Source organism: Rosa chinensis, chromosome 1 (genome assembly GCF_002994745.2).
Source record: "Rosa chinensis cultivar Old Blush chromosome 1, RchiOBHm-V2, whole genome shotgun sequence".
Classification (NCBI taxonomy): Eukaryota; Viridiplantae; Streptophyta; class Magnoliopsida; order Rosales; family Rosaceae; genus Rosa; species Rosa chinensis.
In genome coordinates this window covers 63,529,521-63,550,133 of record NC_037088.1, presented here as the reverse complement: position 1 = coordinate 63,550,133, position 20,613 = coordinate 63,529,521, and the positions used below count along the sequence as shown (strand labels likewise).

Here is a 20,613-nt window from a genome sequence, read left to right as displayed (position 1 = left end):
TAGCTTAATAATAGCATGCAATCATGCATCATACTTCACCATGTTTTAGAGTATTAAATAAATTGATTCAATCATTTAGTGCTCTTATTGCACCACTATGGATTGTAAATGGATTCACCACTTTATTTGACAGAATTGTCTTCATCTTATTCCACTTTTGTGTAGTTCATGATTTTTAATTCAAGTATCAATGAGATAAATAAGGTAAAGGTGAGAAACTTTTTTGTATTTTTCTTCTTGGGGAATAAGGCCTTTGGTTAGGACCTCCTCTAGTTGTAAGTTCATCATTACACCAACTCTCAATGCAATATTTCACGGCATTTTCAAATGATGTAGAAAGGGAATAAAATTTTATTCGTTGTCAATCGATCGGATATATATAACTACTAATACTTCCATACTTGAATTGCAATGATAAGAATCTATAATAAAAAAAAATTATGTGATCAATGGTGTACGTCACTTGAACTCCCGTCCACCATTGAATTGTTGAGAGTTCTGTCCAATTGTAGGTGACTGGTTATGATTGAAGAATTGAGGATAACAAAAGAACTAAGCGTTTGGAAATATGGATGTATCTAGTTTTGATATCTACGAAAATAATAATCTAAATCACTAATTATGTACTAAAGTAAACTAAAGTAAAGTATACTAGCAGGGCTCACCCAATATATGTGTGGAGAGAAGTTAAAGGTAATGGAAAAACTTCTCGTACAACTACCACATTTTCTGCTTTAAATTTTTTTTAATTTCTATCTTACAATTTACCATATTATCCTTATTAATAATTATATTTCATAATTTTTTAATATATAAAGGTTAAATTAATAAAAAATTTCAGTTTTGTAGACCAAGCTCTTTTTTTTTTTCTTTTCTTCTTTTTAAAAGATGATCAACGGTACCCCTATGGTGACTCGAACCCATGACTTCGTACATAGGTAGTGGGTGCTCTCTTCTCTTAATAATAATATAGATATATAGTAGTTATATCTCTACTACTATAAATGGAGGCCCTCTTTTGGTGTCAAAGGGTTGCACCAAATTTTGAAGTGTCTATAATACCATTTCATAACATAATTATTAAATTAAGTCAATAAAATATAAATAGATATAAGTGTAAATTGAAATTAAAAATAACCAAACCACCACTATTCTATGTTAAAAAAAACTATTCTTTTTAGTCGACCATTTTTCCTTAACACAATGTCACCCGCGAGCATGTTGATAGTGATAGATAAAAATAACCAAACAAATAAACATGCAACTTTCTTCATTTCAATCTATCAATGAAAATAATATGAACATTTTACTCAAAACCACCTATTATATACTAAAATAAAATACTTGTATGATATGAGTTTTATTGTAGGGCTCTAAAAACAACCAACCAAGAGAGCATGCAAGTTTTTTCATCTCAATATCTATCTATGAAAATAATACAAATCTTTTACTCAAAACCACTAATTATGCACTAAAACAAAGTAGTTGTATAATAGGAATTTTAGTATAACGCGATCTAAACATCAAATAATTTGTTCATCTTGATCCGTCTACCTGTTACTAATATAATATTTCAATTAAAAAGTAAAATTTACTCAAAAACATATTATAATTGCAACAAACACCACTGACCTTGCTAGACAGCCGATCTGAACATACTTTCATATATCTGTCTCCAACAAATGAATTTGGGTCTGGTTCTTCCTCGTATTCTCTTCCATGCTCTGCCGCCAAGAGCTCTTTCACAAATATTGTATTCTTTTTAAAATCATTGTCTATTGGGTCAATTTTTAAAGTCATTATTTAGGTTCTGTGTGAATTTAAAAACACACAAAAAAATAAATAAAAAATTAGAAAAAAAATTGCCGTACAAGGCTAACCACGTGACAAGGTCGCTTCTGATTGGGTATTTTTCTTTCTGGTCTGAATTCTAATTGGGGGATATGAGGAGGACTGGGCACTGACACAGACAGCTAGCTGGCACGCTTCTATTGGTCCCTCACTCACGTCATTGTACGATGTAGATTATTAGATGTTTCATTGAACATTTAAATTTGGAAAAGCGAAAAAGAAAGATCTAAAAAAATCTTTCTTCACCCGACTGTTGAGAGTTTCCGTTTTTTAAAAATCTTCGCCAAAACAAGATAAGCAATGAGAATGAAAGGTTCGAGCATCCTTGAATTTTTTTATTTCATTCTTTCTCAGTCTCTTTTTTTTTTGTTTGCTCACAATTATTTGTTGTTTTGTGGGGTAGGCACTTGCAAAGCAGAGAAGACATGGTGAATAATGGAAGCTGGTATTGATGAATATGGAAATAAAGGTTTGTGTGGCCTCAGAATAAAGAGGTTGGTACAACATCGACACTTCTACTATCGGATAAAACGATAAAAGGTTGTTTCATCTTCACTGCTCATCTATTTCTAGGGTTTCTGATCTGCTCTTCCATATCTGTGTAAATTGAGCAGTCCTTGTTAGCTTACTGGGTCCTTGGTTTCTGTTTTTAGAAACCTAAAGTTGACAAGTTTTAGGGGTTTTGCTTCTGGGTTTCATCTCTGAGATTTGTGTTTTGATTACACCCAAGTTTGATACTTTCTTGGGGGACTGGGTTTTGACTATCCAGGTTCCAACTCGATCTTTATTCTTTCTTTCTTTCTTTTTCTAAATAATTTCTTTATCAATTTTTGGAAGAGTTCAGGGATCTGATGGTGATGTTGTGATGTGTGTGTATAGGAGATGGTGAGAGGGAAGATTCAGATGAAAAGAATCGAAAATGCGACAAGCAGGCAGGTAACCTTTTCGAAACGTCGAAACGGGTTGTTGAAGAAGGCTTATGAGCTTTCGGTTCTTTGCGATGCCGAAGTTGCAGTGATCATCTTTTCTCAGAATGGCAGGCTCTACGAGTTTTCCAGCTCTGAGTACGTTTCATATTTAATTTATCTAAATTATTCTTGAAACTTAAACCCCCTTAGAAATTACCCTTTAATTTATCTAAATTATTCTCAGAAGAACACAAATTCAAATTGATATAGATATAAACTTTAGCGTGTACTAAGCACAAAAGTTATGGGCTTGTTGTACTTTGTATTGATATGAGGGTTGCAGCACTGTGATGATCAGTAGCTAGTGGACTTCTAGTAGATCAAGTACATCTGAGTAGATGCAATAAGATTGGTGTGAGTTTTAACTAATTTCTAGGTAAGTTGTAATTTTTTTATAAACTTTCTTGCCCCTTTTTCCTTCAATTCAGTTCATTTGGTGGTCGGAACTCTCTATGTTTCCTCCTTTGATTTGCTATTCCATCGAGGTTAACAATTGTTTTTTTTTATGAGACTTTGACATCACCAGCTGCAAATTCAATTTCATTGATTTTCCCCAAAGTCATCCACTTGTAAAATGCATTTGTCAGTACTGATTTGCATATGGTTATATTGATTAATTAAGATCAAGTACTATATATATTAGATGAAAACTAATTAATGAATTCATATAACACTTAGTTTATGAGATTTGAAGAAGTATTATGTCATGTCTGCTAAACTCGATTGTCTAGATTTTATGTCATATAACACTTTCTTCATATAATACCAGTTCATGACCGGTATGATGTCTAAATTCGTTTTGATGTCTATGCGGTTAAGTTCTGAACTTCTGATTATGTATGAACAAATCTTGTCCCAATAAAATCATATAAATCCATCATTTCATGGACTACTTTCTACACATGCAATCCTTATGCTGAAAGTTTCAGCTTGGGTCTTTCAGTTTCCATAGTCAGTGATACCACCTTGTCCTTTTTGCCACAGATGCTATGCTTTGCATAAATCTTTATAACCAGTACTTTCTCATGAGTCATGACTAGCTAGTTTATCATCATCAAGTTTGGCTACTATAACCGATATAGGTTACTCACTAAAAGGAAATATGATCAAAATTGAGTTGCAGCTCTAAAGTTTCTATGCATTCATTTGTAAGATCATCCTTTTATATGAACGTTCTTGGCTTTCCATTTATTTAGAAGAAGAAAATCAACCCTTCAAAGGCCAAAGTTTGAACCCCTATGAGCAAGCTTTTGACACACATTGCTTCATCAAAAGATGCTAGAAGCTTATTTGGTATTTTTGTACTCGAGGTCTTTATATATTTTAACCTTCTTTTGCTTCTTAATCTTCATATTAGATTGATATAAGTCTACTTTGTTGTCTTATTTCTTATTTGCTCAAATTTGCATGGTCTAGTTATTAACTAATATGGTAATTTTTATTAGATATATATAATTGAAAGTCTTGTTTTTGGTAGAACGATTTTTGTATGCATGTTAGGATGATTTATAGTAACATTAATTGTTGTTTTCAAGGTAAATTTGTTATTATCAGGTAGAAAAGGAAATTATATTTTGTGTTGCAGTTGATTGATTTATCAGCTTTATTTGATTTTGCCATTATGTGTTTTGGATGGATGGATCAGCATGCAAAAGACTATAAACCAATACCATAAACATGCAAAAGGTGTGCAAACCAACACTATTGAAGTGGAACAGTGTATGCAGGTTAGAACCTCTCCACATCTTTTATGAGTTTGAACATCTATCAGAGGTCCTTTTACATTTAGTTAATTACTTACTTATATAAGACCTTTTTTATTTGATTAATTTAGTTTTTGGTAAATTGATAATCCAAGACAATTTTACAGCGGGAGAATAGTATTATTTGTGAGTAAAAACTCCAAATGGTACCTGAATTATTGTGAAAGGTACTTTTTGGTACCTACAAATTTTTTTTACTCTAAATGGTACCTAAAATATTGCGCTATTACCAAATATAGTACCTCCGTTAACTTTTCTGTTAAAATCGTCTACGTGGCATGTACTTTTTTAGATAAAAACTTCAAATGGTTTCCAAACTATTGCAAAATGTATTTTTTGATATCTGTAAATTTTTTTCATCATAATATGAAATTTATTCATCAGAAGAAGTGTTACAAATAGGTTGAAACAATACTAGTTTGGGTATTAAAAAAATCCAATATTTCATCAAATTAACTATTTATTTATAGCTAGAAATTTTATCAACAAAAAAGAATTGGGGCAATATTTGAGGTACCATTTGGGGTAAAAAAAAATTATAGGTACTAAAAAATATATTTTGCAATAGTTTGGGTATCATTTGAAGTTTTATTTTAAGAAAATACATGTCACGTAGGTGGTTTTAACGGAAAAGTTAACGGAGGTACTATATTTAGTAACGGTGCAATACTTCATGTACTATTTGGGGTAAAAAAAAAATCGTATGTACAAAAAAATACCTTTCGCAATAGTTCAGGTACTATTTAGAGTTTTTACCCATTATTTTTTTTTTCTTTTTATTTCAAGGATAACTCCTTATACTTTAGATATAAAAACAGGGGAGCCCTTCTAATGAGAACCACAGTAATGAGGACTAGTTGAGGACTTTTTAATCAACCGTTAGATGTTTATGTTTGCTTGAGTAGATCATTTCTGAAAATTTTCCTCCAAATTGATAATATTTAAGGTACCGAATTAGATCAAATAAATGGACGAACCAAATCTATCAAGCATGAACCGTTCATGTTCATAATTGATAAATCACAATTATGAATGTCTTAATGATTTTCAATTTGGTTGAAAATTTGCATAAATGATTAACACATAAATATCTAATGGTTGATTCGTAAAAATGTGATCAAAAAAAGAGTAACACAAAAATCTTCAACTAGTACTCATTATAATAGTTCTCATTAGAAGGGCTCTCATGAAAACAGTTCAGTACTCAGCTTCTAAATAAAAATAAATAAATAAAATAGTTCTTATTCTCTCAATATTACCCCAATAGGTCTCTTCCATTAACTATCTATCTAAATGTGTCGTTAAGTGGATGACGTGGCAATCTATCCACGCCAACTTAGCTTGACAAATGTCATATTAATGGTGAATTGTCCAATATAATTATGTGTTCTTTCTCTTTGTTTTTTTTCTTTTTAATTTCTTTTACTCCTTTTATTTTTCTTTTCTTCCTACCTTATTCTTCTTCACACCCAAAAACAGTCATTCCTCCATCACCACCACCATCCACTAGACTCCAAAAAAATTGAGCCACCACCTCCTTCTCCTCCGCCGCTCGAAACCCTCCCTCTGCCACCACCACTTCTGCCCACTTTCACTCTCAGCCCACTGATCAATCAGACCCAAATCTAAAGCTTTAAGTTTTTTTTTTAACTGTTTCAGATGAATACAATCAAACCCAAATAAACTCCGATCAATCAGTCCTTCGAATACAAGCTCAAGTCCAGTGGCCCTCTCTTAATCTTAGCCTCTCGAAGCTAACGGCAACCCATTTCACTCAATTTCAGCAGCCGCTAAGATCCATTTGAAGCTTTGTGAAATTGATGATCAGGAAAATGTAATCTGCGAGTTGGAACCTCGACACAGCCATCAAGTTCATCGAACAAGAAGCAGAGTGCTTGAAATAGAGCCATCGCTGCTTTGCATTCGAGTCCTTCGTCAGCAAAACCATGCTCGAGGGCCTCAACAACCCAAATTTTGGACGCCCTAACGACTGATTCCCTCAAATCCATTCTTCCTCGCCCAAAACCAAAACGCGTCGTTTTGCAAGTTCACTAGGGCCAAGTACCTCGAATTAGTCCACATCTCTGCCCACTTTCACTCCTAGCCCGCCGATTTGGTGTTGAATTTTAGGATTTTTTTGGGGTAATTGGTTTAGGGTTTGATTGAAAACAAAGGTAATAGAAGCAGGGGCATATTTGATATTATCACAAATGGTACCTGAACTTATCCTCTATTTTATCGATGGTACCTGAACTTCAATTTTGATCACAACCAGTACCTGAACTTTTCGATTTCATTTTAAATGGTACCTAAGGCCACCTTCAATCACTATTCCGGCCCAAAAAAACAAATCTAAAAAAACAAAAAACAAACAAACAAGTTCAAGGCAAGTCTATTACGAAAAAATCATCACTATATATGATTGCAACCCTCGAAATCATCAAAAATCATCATTATGATCGCCTCCCATGCCGTTTTTAGTCGGAATAGTGATCGGAGGTGGCTCTAGGTACCATTTAAAATGAAATCGAAAAGTTCGGGTACTGGTTGTGATCAAAATTGAAGTTCAAGTACCATCAATAATATTGAGGTATAGTTCAAGTACCATTTGTGATAATAACCCTTTGATTATTTATCATTCACTTGGCTTACGTGGTGCTAAGTTGATGTACAAATGTGTTCCACGTTAGCCAAGTAACGGACCATTTAGACCGAGTGGACCTGTTATGTGAGAATTGAGAGAATAAGAACTATTTTGTTTAATTTAAAATGTGAGGCACCGAATTGTTTTTACATATAAAGTACAAGGAGTAACTAGTATTTAGTCTTTATTTTAATGAAGTCTGATACTGAGAGGTACACACACATTAAGTTAGAGGATTTTATCCAAAACCCCTCAAAGCTAATTGAAAGGGGAGCCAAAAGCATAACCAAGTAGTAATACTTCATTGTATACAACAATTAGACATAGATTTACATGCCTGGTACACTAGTATTTGTAAACTATTATTGTGAAGGTGTTAGGTTGATACTGTGTGTGATGCGTCAAATCCACATGGAGAGCTTAAAAGTCCGAAAACTTAATTAATGGAAGTCTAAAAATTTACATGTAACTATAGCTTGAAAGTCTCCGAGATTTCAAGATTTTCGACCTTGCTAAAATGATAGATATCTCTAACGCAAATTGACCAAGATGAGTCAGGATTTGTAATGACCGTAATACAACTGTCCATATGCTTTTTCATTTGTTAGACAATTTATCTGTGTCACCTGTTTTAACCGAGTAAATATCCTGCAAATGTAGCAATTGAAGCATGAATCAGCTGACATGGCCAAGAAGATTGAGATCCTAGAAGCTTCTCAACGGTTTATGACTGAGTTTGAACTTCATTTTCATGTACATTTGCACACACATCTGACATTCCATTTAGACTATGTATTCCTAAAGTCTAAAATTTATATCTCTCAGGAGGCTTTTGGGACATGACTTAGATTCTTGCTCTGCTCCAGAACTCAATCAGATCAGTAGCCAGCTCGAGCGAAGCTTGTGCATTGTACGAGAGAGAAAGGTAACCTGCGTCTTTCTTTTCCTGCCCATTTCCTTCAACCAAATATACCTAACTTGGAAGTGTTAGCTTCCTTCAGGCTCAGCTATTCATGGAGCAGATAGAACGACTAAAAGCAAAGGTATACTCGATGCCTCAAACTATAAGTTGATGCTTGTTTTAGTTTTGTGGTGCTTCAGTTCTGATACCATCTATCATAATTTGTGCCCTAAAACCAGGGGAGGCTCCTCTTAGAAGAGAATATAAAACTACACACAGAGGTGAGTCAATTGCTTAACATACAGATAAAACTACACACAGAGGTGAGTCAATTGCTTAACATACAGATAAAACTACACACAGAGGTGAGTCAATTGCTTAACATACAGATAAACAGGACTGTGATTCATTCTTTGTCCGCACTAATTGATAAGATATTCTTAATCAGTGTGGTGCAAGGCGTTGTCAGAAACCTTTAATTCAAAAAAAAGGAGTTGGGGCGGCAAGTTGTAACTGGAAGAATAGTAGTCAAAGTAGCAGCAGTCAAACAATTAGTAATTCAGATCAGGTAGAGACTAGATTGTTCATCGGACCGCCAGTGTTGCACTCTGGATAATATATAGCACAGTTTTCTGTTATCTTCTGAAAGCCAACACCAACATCCCAGCTGGTATTGAACATGAGCAAGGAAAGAAATAATAATGCTCTGTCTCCGAGCAAACCCTGTTTGATATATATGTATTTGACTGGTGCAGAAGACCAGAAGCCTTGCCAGTTGCATGTATCTGATTAATGTAGGTGTAATCAACTCAATTCATGTATTTGGACCGACTCAAATTCAAGCTCAAACACTAATTGGGCCTCATGTATTACTTCGATTGGGGAATTTCACTTTAGCTTATTATGTTTTTTGGATTGATTTGAATTTGCTTTGAATGAGTTCTATTATTGTTCTGTGCAGAACTGCAGACCGGAAACTGAACACTGAAGACAATCCTTTATTCATTTGTTTGGTGTGAAGACTAGGATTTACCTAAAATTGTTGGCATCATTATTATCCTATAGGCCTAGGATCGACCTATACACCAAGGTAAAATACAAAGATGTTGGAACTTGGTTCCTTCTTATTTGCAGTCTGATATGCAAGGAGGAAAATTAATTTTGGGGGTTGAGTCTCTTTTCTGAACTTTCAATAATGTGTTACAAACAGCATGGTTTTGGCATGCAAAAAAATGAAATAGGATGGGACCTGTCACTCTTTTTAAGTCTCTCTTACACTATCAATCTCTTCCTTTCCCATATTCAATAATGTAGCTGCTTATGTTTTTCACTGTATTACAAATCGTCTCAATATGTCCAGAGTCCAGACAACCCAGAAAAGTCCCTACCTCACCCTTTTGATCAGTGAAACACTACGCCCACCAGGCGCTCCTCTCTTTCACCCTTAATTCTATCTGGGCCAATTATCAATTTTCTTCTCTCGGGTTATAGAAAGTGATTTTTTTTTTAATCTGTGAAACTCGGTATCGACTCTATTTGTATCGATGTTTCTAAAATAGTAGCATTATTTTCGAGTATTCATCTTTGAAAGATAAATGATACATAGTGGCACGTTTACTTGGAATGGAAAATAATTATGAATTATAGACAATTGGAATAAGAGAAGAAAGGAATCGGTATTGATTCGGGAGGAATGATTCCTAAACTCATCTCCCTCCTTAGTAATCGAATTCCTGAGTATTCAGGAATCGATTCCTGATAAGGAGGTGAGACTAGCCTACATTCATTCATATTCTTTCATGTGTTAGTAAACGCATGAATTCTTTTACCCGGAATCATTCTGATTCCTTTATGTGTTAGTAAACGTAGGAATATTTTTACTCCTTTATCATTCACTCTCATTCCAAGTAAGTAAACGTGCCCCTAGATTAGATAAATTCAAAGATCGTATCTATCTAGACAAGACAAGAATGAGACCATTCTATCTTTTCAAATGAATCGATCATTTGCTTCTTCTAATCAGGTGCTCGATCATCTAATGCGGCACTCTCCTCATTTTAGAAAATCACGTATGCTAAAACACGATTATAGGATGAGCATGCATCAAACGTACATCCCTTTGCAACTCACATAAAATCCCAAAAGTTCAGGTTGACTAGGAGATAGTACTGTACTATCTTGATGGTGGTGATAATACTGTACTATCTTGGTGAACGAACCCCACAGACTCTGCAAGCTTAACAAAAGCCATTGATTCTACAGACGTGAAGAAATTCTGTACCTGCATATATTGAAAACAACTAGCTAAGCCAGTAAAACAACTAGGCACCACCCTAATAGAAGACGCCGACGAGCGTCGCCTAGGAATAGAAGCGACTCCAGTGTGGGTGACAGCCGGAGAAGTGATAATCAAAGGGCGAAGCGATCGAGGGTTTTAGGTTTTTGGAGCAGAGCGGCGTTGCTTCCATCAGATTATATCAATTAGTCCAAAACTTATCAGTATTAATTAAGCCAATAAGGCTTAAGGGTAAATTTTAAAATCACAACAATTACCCCTCCTTGATCAAAATAAAAAAATAAGCAATTTAGTAGATGAAGGACACGATGATAATTAACAATACAAAAATTAAAAAGATTAAACCAAAAGTGGGGAGTAGTTATTCAAACTTCTCTTTTAACAGTAAGTCTGCCGCTGCAGATTTTTTTTTTCTTTCTCTTTTTAATTGCAATTTAACAAAAATATAAAAATAAAAGAAAAGGAAGAAAGTGAGCGTGTGTTAAGAGGCTAGTTGTCAATTATTGCACTTCTAAGAGCTAACACACTAGCAAGTGCAAAAAACCAGCATTTTGTTCTTACTCAGGAATAAACACTGAGAATGAGACATTATAAGATATCAAATCTCTTTGTCCATTCTTATTCTAGTCTCCTAGTAACCGTCACACAAAAGCAGCATGGGAAGATGCTGACACTAGCAAAGTAGCAAGTGCAAAAAACAGCATTTTGTTCTTACTCAGGAATAAACACTGAGAATGAGACATTATATAAGATATCAAATCTCTTTGTCCATTCTTATTCTAGTCTCCTAGTAACCGTCACACAAAAGCAGCATGGGAAGATGCATGTCAGCAGCAATCTACACCAAAAATCCTCATTCAGAAAAACACGCCAAACACGCCCTTCATTGTCTTGAGAGAAGATGCCTTGAAAGAAATCTGCAAGTCGAACAGACAAACATCAACTACACATTTAGCAATCAGGAGAGGAAACATGGGACCTGAAACACCATGAGGTAACTCAGACAAATCCTAGAACCACAGAGTGCCACCCTGAAATGAAATCACCCCGAAATCCATGTTCATTTGCTTTTGATACTAAATCAGAAATTGCATAAATGGTAGCAATGATTCCAAATTTCACAGTATGATTAAAAACCTTCAAAGCAGTATATAATAGACAAGCATTGCAGAAACCTGATCGAAAAAACTAAACTATTTCAATAGCCGAAAAATGAACTGAATATGTTCTTACGAAATCAATCCAGGATGATAATCATACCAAAACACCATGCAGCATGCTCACATTCTGATTTCTATACGAATCTGTTTCAAGTTCCAAACATAACAAAACAGAAAAACAAGCTATTTATTTAAACATTGTAGCATGTTCTTATAAGTTTTATGTGTTTATCTACTATTCATAGCTAGATTATAACTTCCAATTGTACTCCTTGGATCTATTATTCTGTAGGTTTTTAAATCAAATACCTATTTTTACACACTGAAGAAGTCATATAGACGTCCAAACCAACTGAAACTACTGATCTTACTTAGGTCAATTACAATCAAATTCAACAAAAGCTACTGAATTAAATGGATAAAATTGAATGAACAAAATAGGGAAATTAAGGTAAAACATCGGAACTTGAACTTCAATTCATGAAATCGCACCGGAGAGGGGATCGATCTGCAAACCAACAACAAGAAATCTGCGATTAAAGAGAAAGGGAGATTGAGACATGCAGAAATATGAAGACGAAGCTGAAACAAATAAAGATACAAATCTCGAGGTAGAAGACGATTGTGATCCGACTCAGCCGAGAATGCGAGCCGAGAGCGACGCAGAAATCAAATATAATGGACAGCCAATCTGAATATATACTTTCATATATCTGTCTCCAGCAAATGGAAATGGATCTGGTTCTTCCTCGTATTCTCTTCCATGTTCTACTGCCAAGAGATCTTTCCTAAATATTGCATTCTTGTTTAATTAAGTCATTTTTTTGGGTCAATTTTTAAAGGGGTGCAGCTATTTTGTTTACCCTACTTGCTGATTATTACACTTTATATTTTAATGTCAATTATTAAATTCACTTATCTTACTAATTTCTCTTTTAAAAAATATCTTTATATGATATCTAATTAAAAAATAAATATTTGTAATGAAATCTCTCAATTAATTTAAACCGATAAAAAAACTAAAATATATTAAAGCTTCCTGATAAAATTATATTATGATTTATTTTCATTTTTTTACTTTTTCTTTCAATTTCAATGTTCTTTATTTCAATTCATGTAAAAAAATTAGTAAATTTATGATAAGCAATGAAGAAGAGATTGATTTTTTTTTTTAATTTTCACGTTTGGTATTCATAAAAGGGTATTGCAAAGATTGGGCCTAGGCCAAGAAATGGGCCAAAGGCAGGGACTGGGCTGAAGGTAAGGAATGGCCGTGGCTCAAATCTGCCAAATGAAACCAATATGCTACAGACTCTCAAGAACAGCTCAAGGACCAACCTGATGCCGAGGTTGTTGGCTTATGAGGAGGTTGCAGATGGTTCTGGTTCCAACCCTACGAGGAAGGGACTTGCGTTTTCTTAAGTCCTCCAAGCTTCTAGACATTTTGGACTCAAGCCTTTTGAAGTAGGGGTAATTTCTATAAGTTTTCTAAGAAGTTTCTAGTTGATATTTGTACCACAATTGCGTGACTGGCAGATTAGACTAGATGAATATTTCTTCATTGGAGAGCGAGACTACTCTTGCTTAGGTTTAAGCTTGCTGTTCAGCGAGCGTCCCTTCAGATTTTAATGAGTTTAGAGTGGCTTATATAGGTTATCCGGTTTGTCCCGGGTTTTCTTGTGTAAGTTCTGTTAGACTCTGGCTTGTTTCTTATGACTTTGATATCTAATAACATCAAATCCTCTAAAAAAAAAAAGGTATTGCAAACACTTTAATGAAGTTAATATTAATGATTTTGTGAAGTGAATAATGAATTAAGGATGAAGAGACAACAAAAAAAAAAATTATTAGTAAATTCAAATTTGGGTGAAGAAAATAAAGATTAATGTTATCCATTCAGAAATTATGTAATATTTTACTTATGTATTTATTTTTTCTTACATATTTAGATTTTTTAAAATTAGTGTACTTATTAGTCATTTTACACTTAAACTAGACTCCAAACACACCCTATGGGTGTGGATAATTATATGAGAAGTTATTCCACAGAATGTGGAGAAAATTGCTGCACATATTTTTTATTTTTTTATTAAATGTCTTTTGTTTTTCTTTTATTTGTGAATTTACAATTTTGTTTTTTTCAAATATTTCAATTCAAAGCTTCAAATGTTTTTCAATATTTGAGAGATATTTTGGTAAAATTTTTATGTTTTGACTGACAAATTCTATTCACTTAATAATAGTATAGATGTTGTAAAATTAACTAAGAAAATGATAGAGCGTCAATAATCGCACTTTTTTTAAAGTCATTTGCTTTTTCTTTTTTTCTTTTTTTTGAAGCAGAAAGTCATTTGGTTATTTGTGAATTTAAAAACACGAAAGAAAAAAAGCTAGAAAAAATAAGACATACAAATCGACTCGCCACAAAAGGCTAGCCACGTGACAAGGCCGCTTCTGATTAGGTGTTTTTCTTTTTGGTCTGAATTCTCATTGAGTGATATGAGGACTGGGTGCTGACAACAGACAACTAGCTGGCACGCTCCTATTGGCCCCTCACTCACGTCATTGTACGATGTAGATTATTAAACATTAAAATTTGCCAATACAAATCTTTTCTTCAACTGACTGTTGAGAGTTTCTGTTTTTTTATTAAATCTTTGCCAAAACAAGATAAACAATGAGAATGAGAGAGGTTCGGGCATCCTTGAATTGTTTATTTCTTTCTTTCTCTTTTTTGCTTACAATTATATATTTGTTGTTTTTTGGAGTAGGCACTTGCGAAGCAGAGAAAGACATGGAGAATAATGGAAGGAAGGTATTGATGAATATGGAAATAAAGGTTTGAGTGGCCTCAGAATAAAGAGGAAATAAAGGTTTGTGTGGCCTCAGAATAAAGAGGTTGGTACAACATTGACACTTCTACTGTCGGATAAAACGATAAAAAGTTGTTTCATCTTTGGGTTCTCTGCACTGCTCATTTATTTCTAGGGTTTCTGATCTGTTTTTCCATATCTGTGTAAATTTAGCAGTCCTTGTTAGCTTACTGGGTTCTTGGTTTCTGTTTTTAGAAACATAAAGTTGACCAGTTTTAGGGGTTTTGCTTCTGGGTTTCATCTCTGAGATTTGTGTTTTGATTACACCAAAGTTTGATATTTTCTTGGGGGCTGATTAATTAAACCTTTCCTGGGTTTTGACTAATCGGCCAGGTTCTAACTCGATCTTCTTCTTTCTTTCTTTCCTTTTTTTTTTTTTCTTTCCAAATACTTTGTTTATCAATTTTTGGGATCTGATGGTGATGTTGTGATGTGTGTATAGGAGATGGTGAGAGGGAAGATTGAGATGAAAAGAATCGAAAATGCGACAAGGAGGCAGGTAACCTTTTCGAAACGTCGAAACGGGCTTTTGAAGAAGGCTTATGAGCTTTCGGTTCTTTGCGATGCAGAAGTCGCAGTCATCGTCTTTTCTCAAAAAAACAGGCTCTACGAGTTTTCCAGCTCTAAGTACGTTTCATATTTAATTTATCTAAATTCTTCTTGAAACTTAAACCCCCTAAGGAATTACTCTTTAATTTATCTAAATTATTCTCAGAAGAACACAAATTCAAATAGATATAGACATAAAAACTTTAGCGTGTACGAAGCACAAAAGTTATGGGCTTGTTGTACTTTGTATTGATATGAGGGTTGCCGCACTGAGATGATCAGTAGCTAGTGGACTTCTAGTAGATCAAGTACATCTGAGTTGATGCGATTGGATTGGTTTGAGTTTTAACTAATTTCTAGTTAAGTTCTAATTTTTCTATATACTTTCTGGCCCATTTTTCCTTTAATTTAGTTCATTTGGGGGTCTATGTTCCTCCTTTGATTTGCTATTCCATCGAGGTTAGCAGTTGTTTTTTTAATGTGAATTTGACATCACGAGCTGCAAATTCAATTTCATTGACATCACCAGCTGCATTTGTACTGATTTGCATATGGTCATATTGATTTATTAAGATCAAGTACTATATATATCAGATGAAAAGTAATTACTAAATTCATATAGCACTTAGTTTACTAGCTATAGCGCATGGTATGGTGAGATTTGAAGAAGCATGTCATGTCTGCTAAACTCAATTGTCTAGATTTTATGTAGTACCACTGAATTAGGTTTCATGCTTTCGACTCTTCGTATAATACCAGTTCATGACCGGTATGAAGTCTTAGTTCGTTTTGATGTCTATGTGGTTAAGTTAATGTTGTCCCAAAAAAATCATATAAATCCATCATTTCATGGACAACTTCCTACACATGCAACCCGGCCTTATGCTGAAAGTTTTTGCTTGGGTCTTTGAGTTTCCATTGTCAATAATACCACCTTGTACTTTTGCCACATATGCTATGTTTTGCATAAATCTTTATAACCAGTACTTTCTCATGAGTCATGACTAGCTAGTTCATCATCATCAAGTGTGCATGGCTACTATAACTGATATAGGTTACTCACTAAAAGGAAACATGATAAAAATTGTGCTGCAGTCTAAAGTTTCTATGCATTCATGTGTAAGATCACCCTTTTATATGCACATTCTTAGCTTTCTATTTATTTAGAAGAAGAAATCAACCCTTCAAGGCCAAATTTTGAACCCTATGAGCAAGCTTTTGACACACATTACTTCATCAAAAGATGCTAGAAGCTTATTTGGTATTTATGTACTTGAGGTCTTTATATATTTTAACCTTCTTTTGTCTCTTAATCTTCATATTAGATTGATATGGCATGGCTAGAAACTTCATATAGGGGGGTCAAAATATAAACAAACTATTACATTGAAAAAAAAATCGTTCAATAACATAATGCTCATGTAATAAAATCTTTACATAATTGTCTTATACCTTGATAAGTTATATGACGAATGATACTGATTTAAAAAAAAAAAAACACTAAAAGCTGAATATATTAGATCAACATCCATGAATAAGTTACAGACTACAAGCACTTAACAATAGAGATATTGGCGTGGGAACAACCAACTCCCTATTCAAGTACTGCAACTCATTACAGTCCAAGAAAGCTCGCTTAATACAGACCTAGAATGATACTGATTTGTTTGGCAATTAGATTGATTTATTGGTGAATATTCATTGTGATTTCCTTTCCAAGTACCACAGCTTATTAAAGGTAGAAAAGGATATTATATTTTATGTTGCATATGATACAGTTACCACTTTTATGACTTATTTACTCAAATGAGAACTTACTACAATTACCACTTTTAGTACTTATTTACTCAATAAGAACTTATTTTACTCTAACGAGGACCTTATTTACCTTATTGGTGACTTTTTTCTAGTTACATACTGTTATTCTAACAAGAACCTTATTTAGCTTGATGATGACTTCTTTCCAATTACCACATGAGTCTTCAATGTGATAAATATTACATAAAAATAATACATGTATGAGAAATATTAACGTACCATGACTTTACCATATCAACTTTATTTGATTTGCCATTATGTGTTTTGGATGGATGGATCAGCATGCAAAAGACTATAAAACAATACCATAAACATGCAAAAGGTGCGCTAACCAAAACTACTGAAGTGGAACAGTATATGCAGGTAAGAACCTCTCCACATCTTTTCTGAGTTTGAACATCTACCAAAGGTCCTTTTACATTTAGTTAATTACTTACTTATATAAGACCTTTTTGATTTGATTAATTTAGTCCTTGGTAGCTTGGTAATCCAAGACAATGTTACAACGGGGGGATAGTATTACCTTTTTCTTTTTCTTTTTATTTTAGTTTGAGAGGTATAGTTACACACATTAATTCATAAAACTTCATCTAAAACCCCTCAAAGCTAATTGAAAGGGGAGCCAAAAGCATAACCAATTAGTAATACTTCATTGTATATAATAATTAGACATAGATTTACATAGCTGGTACACTAGTGTTTGTAAACTATTATTGTGAAGGTGTTAATATATGTGCGATGCGTGGAGATCTTAAAAGTGTGAAAACTTAAATAATGGAAGTCTAAAAATTTAAATGTAACTATAGCTTAAAAGTCTCCAAGATTTTAAGATTTTCAACCCTAAAATGATAGATATCCGTAACACAAATTGACCAAGACGGGTTAGGATTTGTAATGACTGTAATCCAACTGTCCATATGCTTTTCATTTGTTAGACAATTTATTTGTGTCACCTGTTTTAACTGATAGTAAATATCGTGCAAATGTAGCAATTGAAGCATGAATCAGCTGACATGACCAAGAAGATCGAGATCCTAGAAGCTTCTCAACGGTTTGTGACTTAGTTTGATCTTCATCTCATGTACATTTGCACTCACTTCTGACATTCCATTAAGACTAGGATTTCCTAAAGTCCAAAATTTCTATCTTTCAGGAGGCTTTTGGGACATGACTTGGATTCTTGCTCTGCTCAAGAACTAAATCAGATCAGTAGCCAGCTCGACCGTAGCTTGCGCATTGTACGAGAGAGAAAGGTAACCTGCGTCTTTCTTTTCCTGCCCATTTCCTTCAACCAAATATACCTAACTTGGAAGTCTTAGCTTCCTTCAGGCTCAGCTATTCATGGAGCAGATAGAACGAGTAAAAGCAAAGGTAAACTCGATCCCAAAAACTATAAGTTGATGCTTGTTTTAGTTTTGTGGTGCTTCCGTTCTGATACCATCTATCTTAATTTGTGCCCTAAAACCAGGAGAGGCTTCTCTTAGGAGAGAATGCAAAACTACACACCAAGGTGAGTCAATTGCTTAACATACAGATAAAAACATGTCTGTGATTCATTCTTGTCTGCACTAATTAATATAATATTCTTATTCAGTGTGGTTCAAGGCCTTGTCAGAAACCAATAGTTCAAGAAAAAGGAGTTGGGGAGGCAAGTTGTAACTGGATGAATAGTAGTCCAAGTAGCCGCAGCCAAACAATTAGTAATTCAGATCAGGTAGAGACTAGATTGTTCATCGGACCTCCAGTGATGCGTTGTGAATAATATATAGCAAAGTTTTGTGTTTTCTTCTGAAAACCAACACCAACAGCTCTGCTGATATTGGACATGAACAAGGAACAAAATAATAATGCTCTGTCTTCGAGCAAACCCTGTTTGATATATATGTATTCGACTGGTGTAGAAGACCAGAAGTATTCTAGTTACTGAAACATGGAAGGATGTACACGCATCATATGTTCCCACTTTTTCATCCAGAGGACCTAACCTAATGGTGCCAGATATTCTATAGGTAAACAGCATTTGCTAGGACTGAAAATCATCACTTTGTTTCACCATATACATTACTCCTTTCATATATGTTCTCACAAGTTTGGGTTCTCAAATAAAATTAACAGCCTGACCTCGTTGAACGGGTGTTGATATCCTTGCGGCTTGGTCACCTGTTGCAACAGCTTCAGTTTACAAAGGGGACACCAGGAGAGTCAAATACTTCGTAGACTCTGGAACGTCAATGTCTTGCCCACACGTAACAGGAGCAGCAGCTATTGTGAAGGCTAAGCACCCACGCTGGTCACCTGCGGCAATTTAATCTGCACTCGTGACATACTCTAATGCTTCTTTACATACTCTAATGCTATAATGCTTTTTTTCTTACTATATGTGTGATTCCCCATTCATAACTCTTATGTAATTTTGATCTTGTTATCAGATTAAAAGTAAACTTGTTTAGTTTTTGGTACATTCTTGCATAGTCCTTGTATGCTGCAATTGCAGGAACACCAAGCCTGGCAGGGCATGGGACCTTAACTACCCCTACTTATCTTTACGTATAGAAGATGGTAATAAATCAAGGGAAATATCCATAGGAATGTTCCAAATGTTGGCGACCCCAACTGAGCCTACTATGTCAGCATTGATGCACCTGCTTTTCTAGAGATTAAAGTGGAACCAAGTGCAATTTCATTCACTCAAGTTGGGAGAAACAATCATTCAGTTGCTGAGCCCAGAGTTCCATATAAAATCAGCAAGAACAGGATCGTTCACAGAGATTCTATCATTATCTCTGTAAGCTTCACCTTTCGTTGGGCCAAGACTTCCTTGGTGAACAAACCCAATAAACTCTGCAACCTTAACAAAAAGCCTTTGATTCTGCAGATGTGAAGAAATTCTGGACCTGATCATTGAAAAAAAAATCAAGCTAAGCCAGTGAAAGATTGAATTTTGAACCTAGAATTTTGTAATGGAAGAATAGACATAAAGATTTTGAGGATAACGGAATGGGATTCTTGCAGTGAAAGGATCATTGTCTCTGAGACGGGTTATCTGAATGTTTTGTTTTGGTTTGATTGTTGGCCACTTTCGTGTTGCTGTCCTGGAATTGGAATCAGCTTCTCTTCTGTCTCCCATCTTCCTCTTCCTTGTTTCTGTTTCAGCCATACGACTTTTTTTTAGATTTCTTTCTTTTCTCGTTCACCATCTTTTATGAGCTATTGAGCTTGGGCTTAATGGGCCGAGCAGGCATAATTTTTGTTTTTTGGGTGAATAGCATGCAATCATGCATCATACTTCACCATCTATTACAGTATTAAATAAATTTATAAATATATTTCACTATCTACTTATTCCGTTCAATCATTTTCTGTTCTTATTGCACCACTATGGATTGTAAATGGATTCACCACTTTATTTGACTAAATTGTCTCATCTTATTCCCTTTAGCTACATCTTTAGATATATAGCCTCACTTTTGTATAGTTCATGATTTTTAATTCTAGTATCAATGAGATAAATAAGGTTAAAGGTGAGAAATTTTTTTCTATTTTTGTTCTCGGGGAAGAAAGCCTTTGTTTAGGACCTCATCTACTATTGTAAGTCATCATTACATCAACTCTCAATGCTTTCACGGCATTTTAAAATGATATTGAAAGGGAATAAAATTTTATTCACTGTCAGTTGATAGGATATATGTAACTGCTAATACTTCCATACTTGGGTTGTTATGATAAGAATCTATAAAAAAAAACTTTATGTGATCAATGGTGCATACGTCACTTTAATCCCCGTCCACCA

At 34.3% G+C, this 20,613-nt stretch overlaps 2 protein-coding genes and 1 long non-coding RNA gene across 15 annotated transcripts; 2 read left to right on the top strand and 1 right to left on the bottom strand.

The window, feature by feature from the left end:
• Window positions 1-2,063: 2,063 nt before the first annotated feature.
• On the top strand, window positions 2,064-9,368 carry LOC112170300 (MADS-box protein AGL42). Of its 9 annotated transcripts, none has more exons than XR_005804235.1 (11): window positions 2,064-2,164; window positions 2,255-2,391; window positions 2,505-2,620; window positions 2,731-2,915; window positions 4,465-4,546; window positions 7,887-7,960; window positions 8,052-8,151; window positions 8,218-8,269; window positions 8,367-8,408; window positions 8,576-8,695; window positions 9,089-9,365. XR_005804235.1 is itself a non-coding variant. In XM_040512237.1 (11 exons), the coding sequence occupies exons 4-11, from the start codon at window positions 2,734-2,736 to the stop codon at window positions 9,113-9,115; spliced, it is 669 nt and encodes a 222-aa protein (XP_040368171.1). In that variant the 5' UTR covers window positions 2,064-2,164; window positions 2,255-2,391; window positions 2,505-2,620; window positions 2,731-2,733; the 3' UTR covers window positions 9,116-9,361. The 9 variants fall into 9 exon arrangements, 8 of the variants coding, with proteins under 8 accessions (XP_040368171.1, XP_040368177.1, XP_040368181.1 ...); XM_040512237.1 differs by having other exon boundaries at window positions 8,228-8,269; window positions 9,089-9,361; XM_040512243.1 differs by lacking the exon at window positions 8,576-8,695 and having other exon boundaries at window positions 9,089-9,368.
• A 1,431-nt stretch (window positions 9,369-10,799) lies between these two features.
• Window positions 10,800-12,416, bottom strand: LOC121050866. Its single transcript, XR_005804260.1, has 2 exons — window positions 12,076-12,416; window positions 10,800-11,340 (listed from the first exon to the last, which is right to left on the bottom strand). It is a non-coding gene; the product is annotated as an uncharacterized LOC121050866 (long non-coding RNA).
• A 1,847-nt stretch (window positions 12,417-14,263) lies between these two features.
• LOC121048772 (MADS-box protein AGL42-like) lies at window positions 14,264-19,853 on the top strand. Of its 5 annotated transcripts, XM_040512248.1 has the most exons (10): window positions 14,265-14,481; window positions 14,652-14,789; window positions 14,899-15,083; window positions 17,105-17,186; window positions 17,813-17,874; window positions 17,977-18,076; window positions 18,153-18,194; window positions 18,292-18,333; window positions 18,418-18,832; window positions 18,939-19,853. In XM_040512248.1, the coding sequence occupies exons 3-9, from the start codon at window positions 14,902-14,904 to the stop codon at window positions 18,583-18,585; spliced, it is 678 nt and encodes a 225-aa protein (XP_040368182.1). In that variant the 5' UTR covers window positions 14,265-14,481; window positions 14,652-14,789; window positions 14,899-14,901; the 3' UTR covers window positions 18,586-18,832; window positions 18,939-19,853. The 5 variants fall into 5 exon arrangements, with proteins under 5 accessions (XP_040368185.1, XP_040368182.1, XP_040368191.1 ...); XM_040512251.1 differs by lacking the exon at window positions 14,652-14,789 and having other exon boundaries at window positions 14,264-14,481; XM_040512257.1 differs by lacking the exon at window positions 14,265-14,481 and having other exon boundaries at window positions 14,491-14,789; window positions 18,143-18,194.
• Window positions 19,854-20,613: the final 760 nt, after the last annotated feature.

What these genes read in the sequence shown, in the direction of transcription:
- LOC112170300 (XM_024307638.2), top strand. Translation starts at nt 2,734, where the DNA reads ATGGTGAGAGGGAAGATTCAGATGAAAAGAATCGAAAATGCGACAAGC. An exon ending in AAGTGGAACAGTGTATGCAG is followed by an intron (nt 4,547 to 7,886) that starts GTTAGAACCTCT and finishes CTGCAAATGTAG; the next exon opens with CAATTGAAGCATGAATCAGC. An exon ending in TCTCAACGGTTTATGACTGA is followed by an intron (nt 7,961 to 8,051) that starts GTTTGAACTTCA and finishes TATATCTCTCAG; the next exon opens with GAGGCTTTTGGGACATGACT.
- LOC121048772 (XM_040512251.1), top strand. Translation starts at nt 14,902, where the DNA reads ATGGTGAGAGGGAAGATTGAGATGAAAAGAATCGAAAATGCGACAAGG. An exon ending in ATCCTAGAAGCTTCTCAACG is followed by an intron (nt 17,875 to 17,976) that starts GTTTGTGACTTA and finishes TCTATCTTTCAG; the next exon opens with GAGGCTTTTGGGACATGACT. An exon ending in TAGAACGAGTAAAAGCAAAG is followed by an intron (nt 18,195 to 18,291) that starts GTAAACTCGATC and finishes CCCTAAAACCAG; the next exon opens with GAGAGGCTTCTCTTAGGAGA.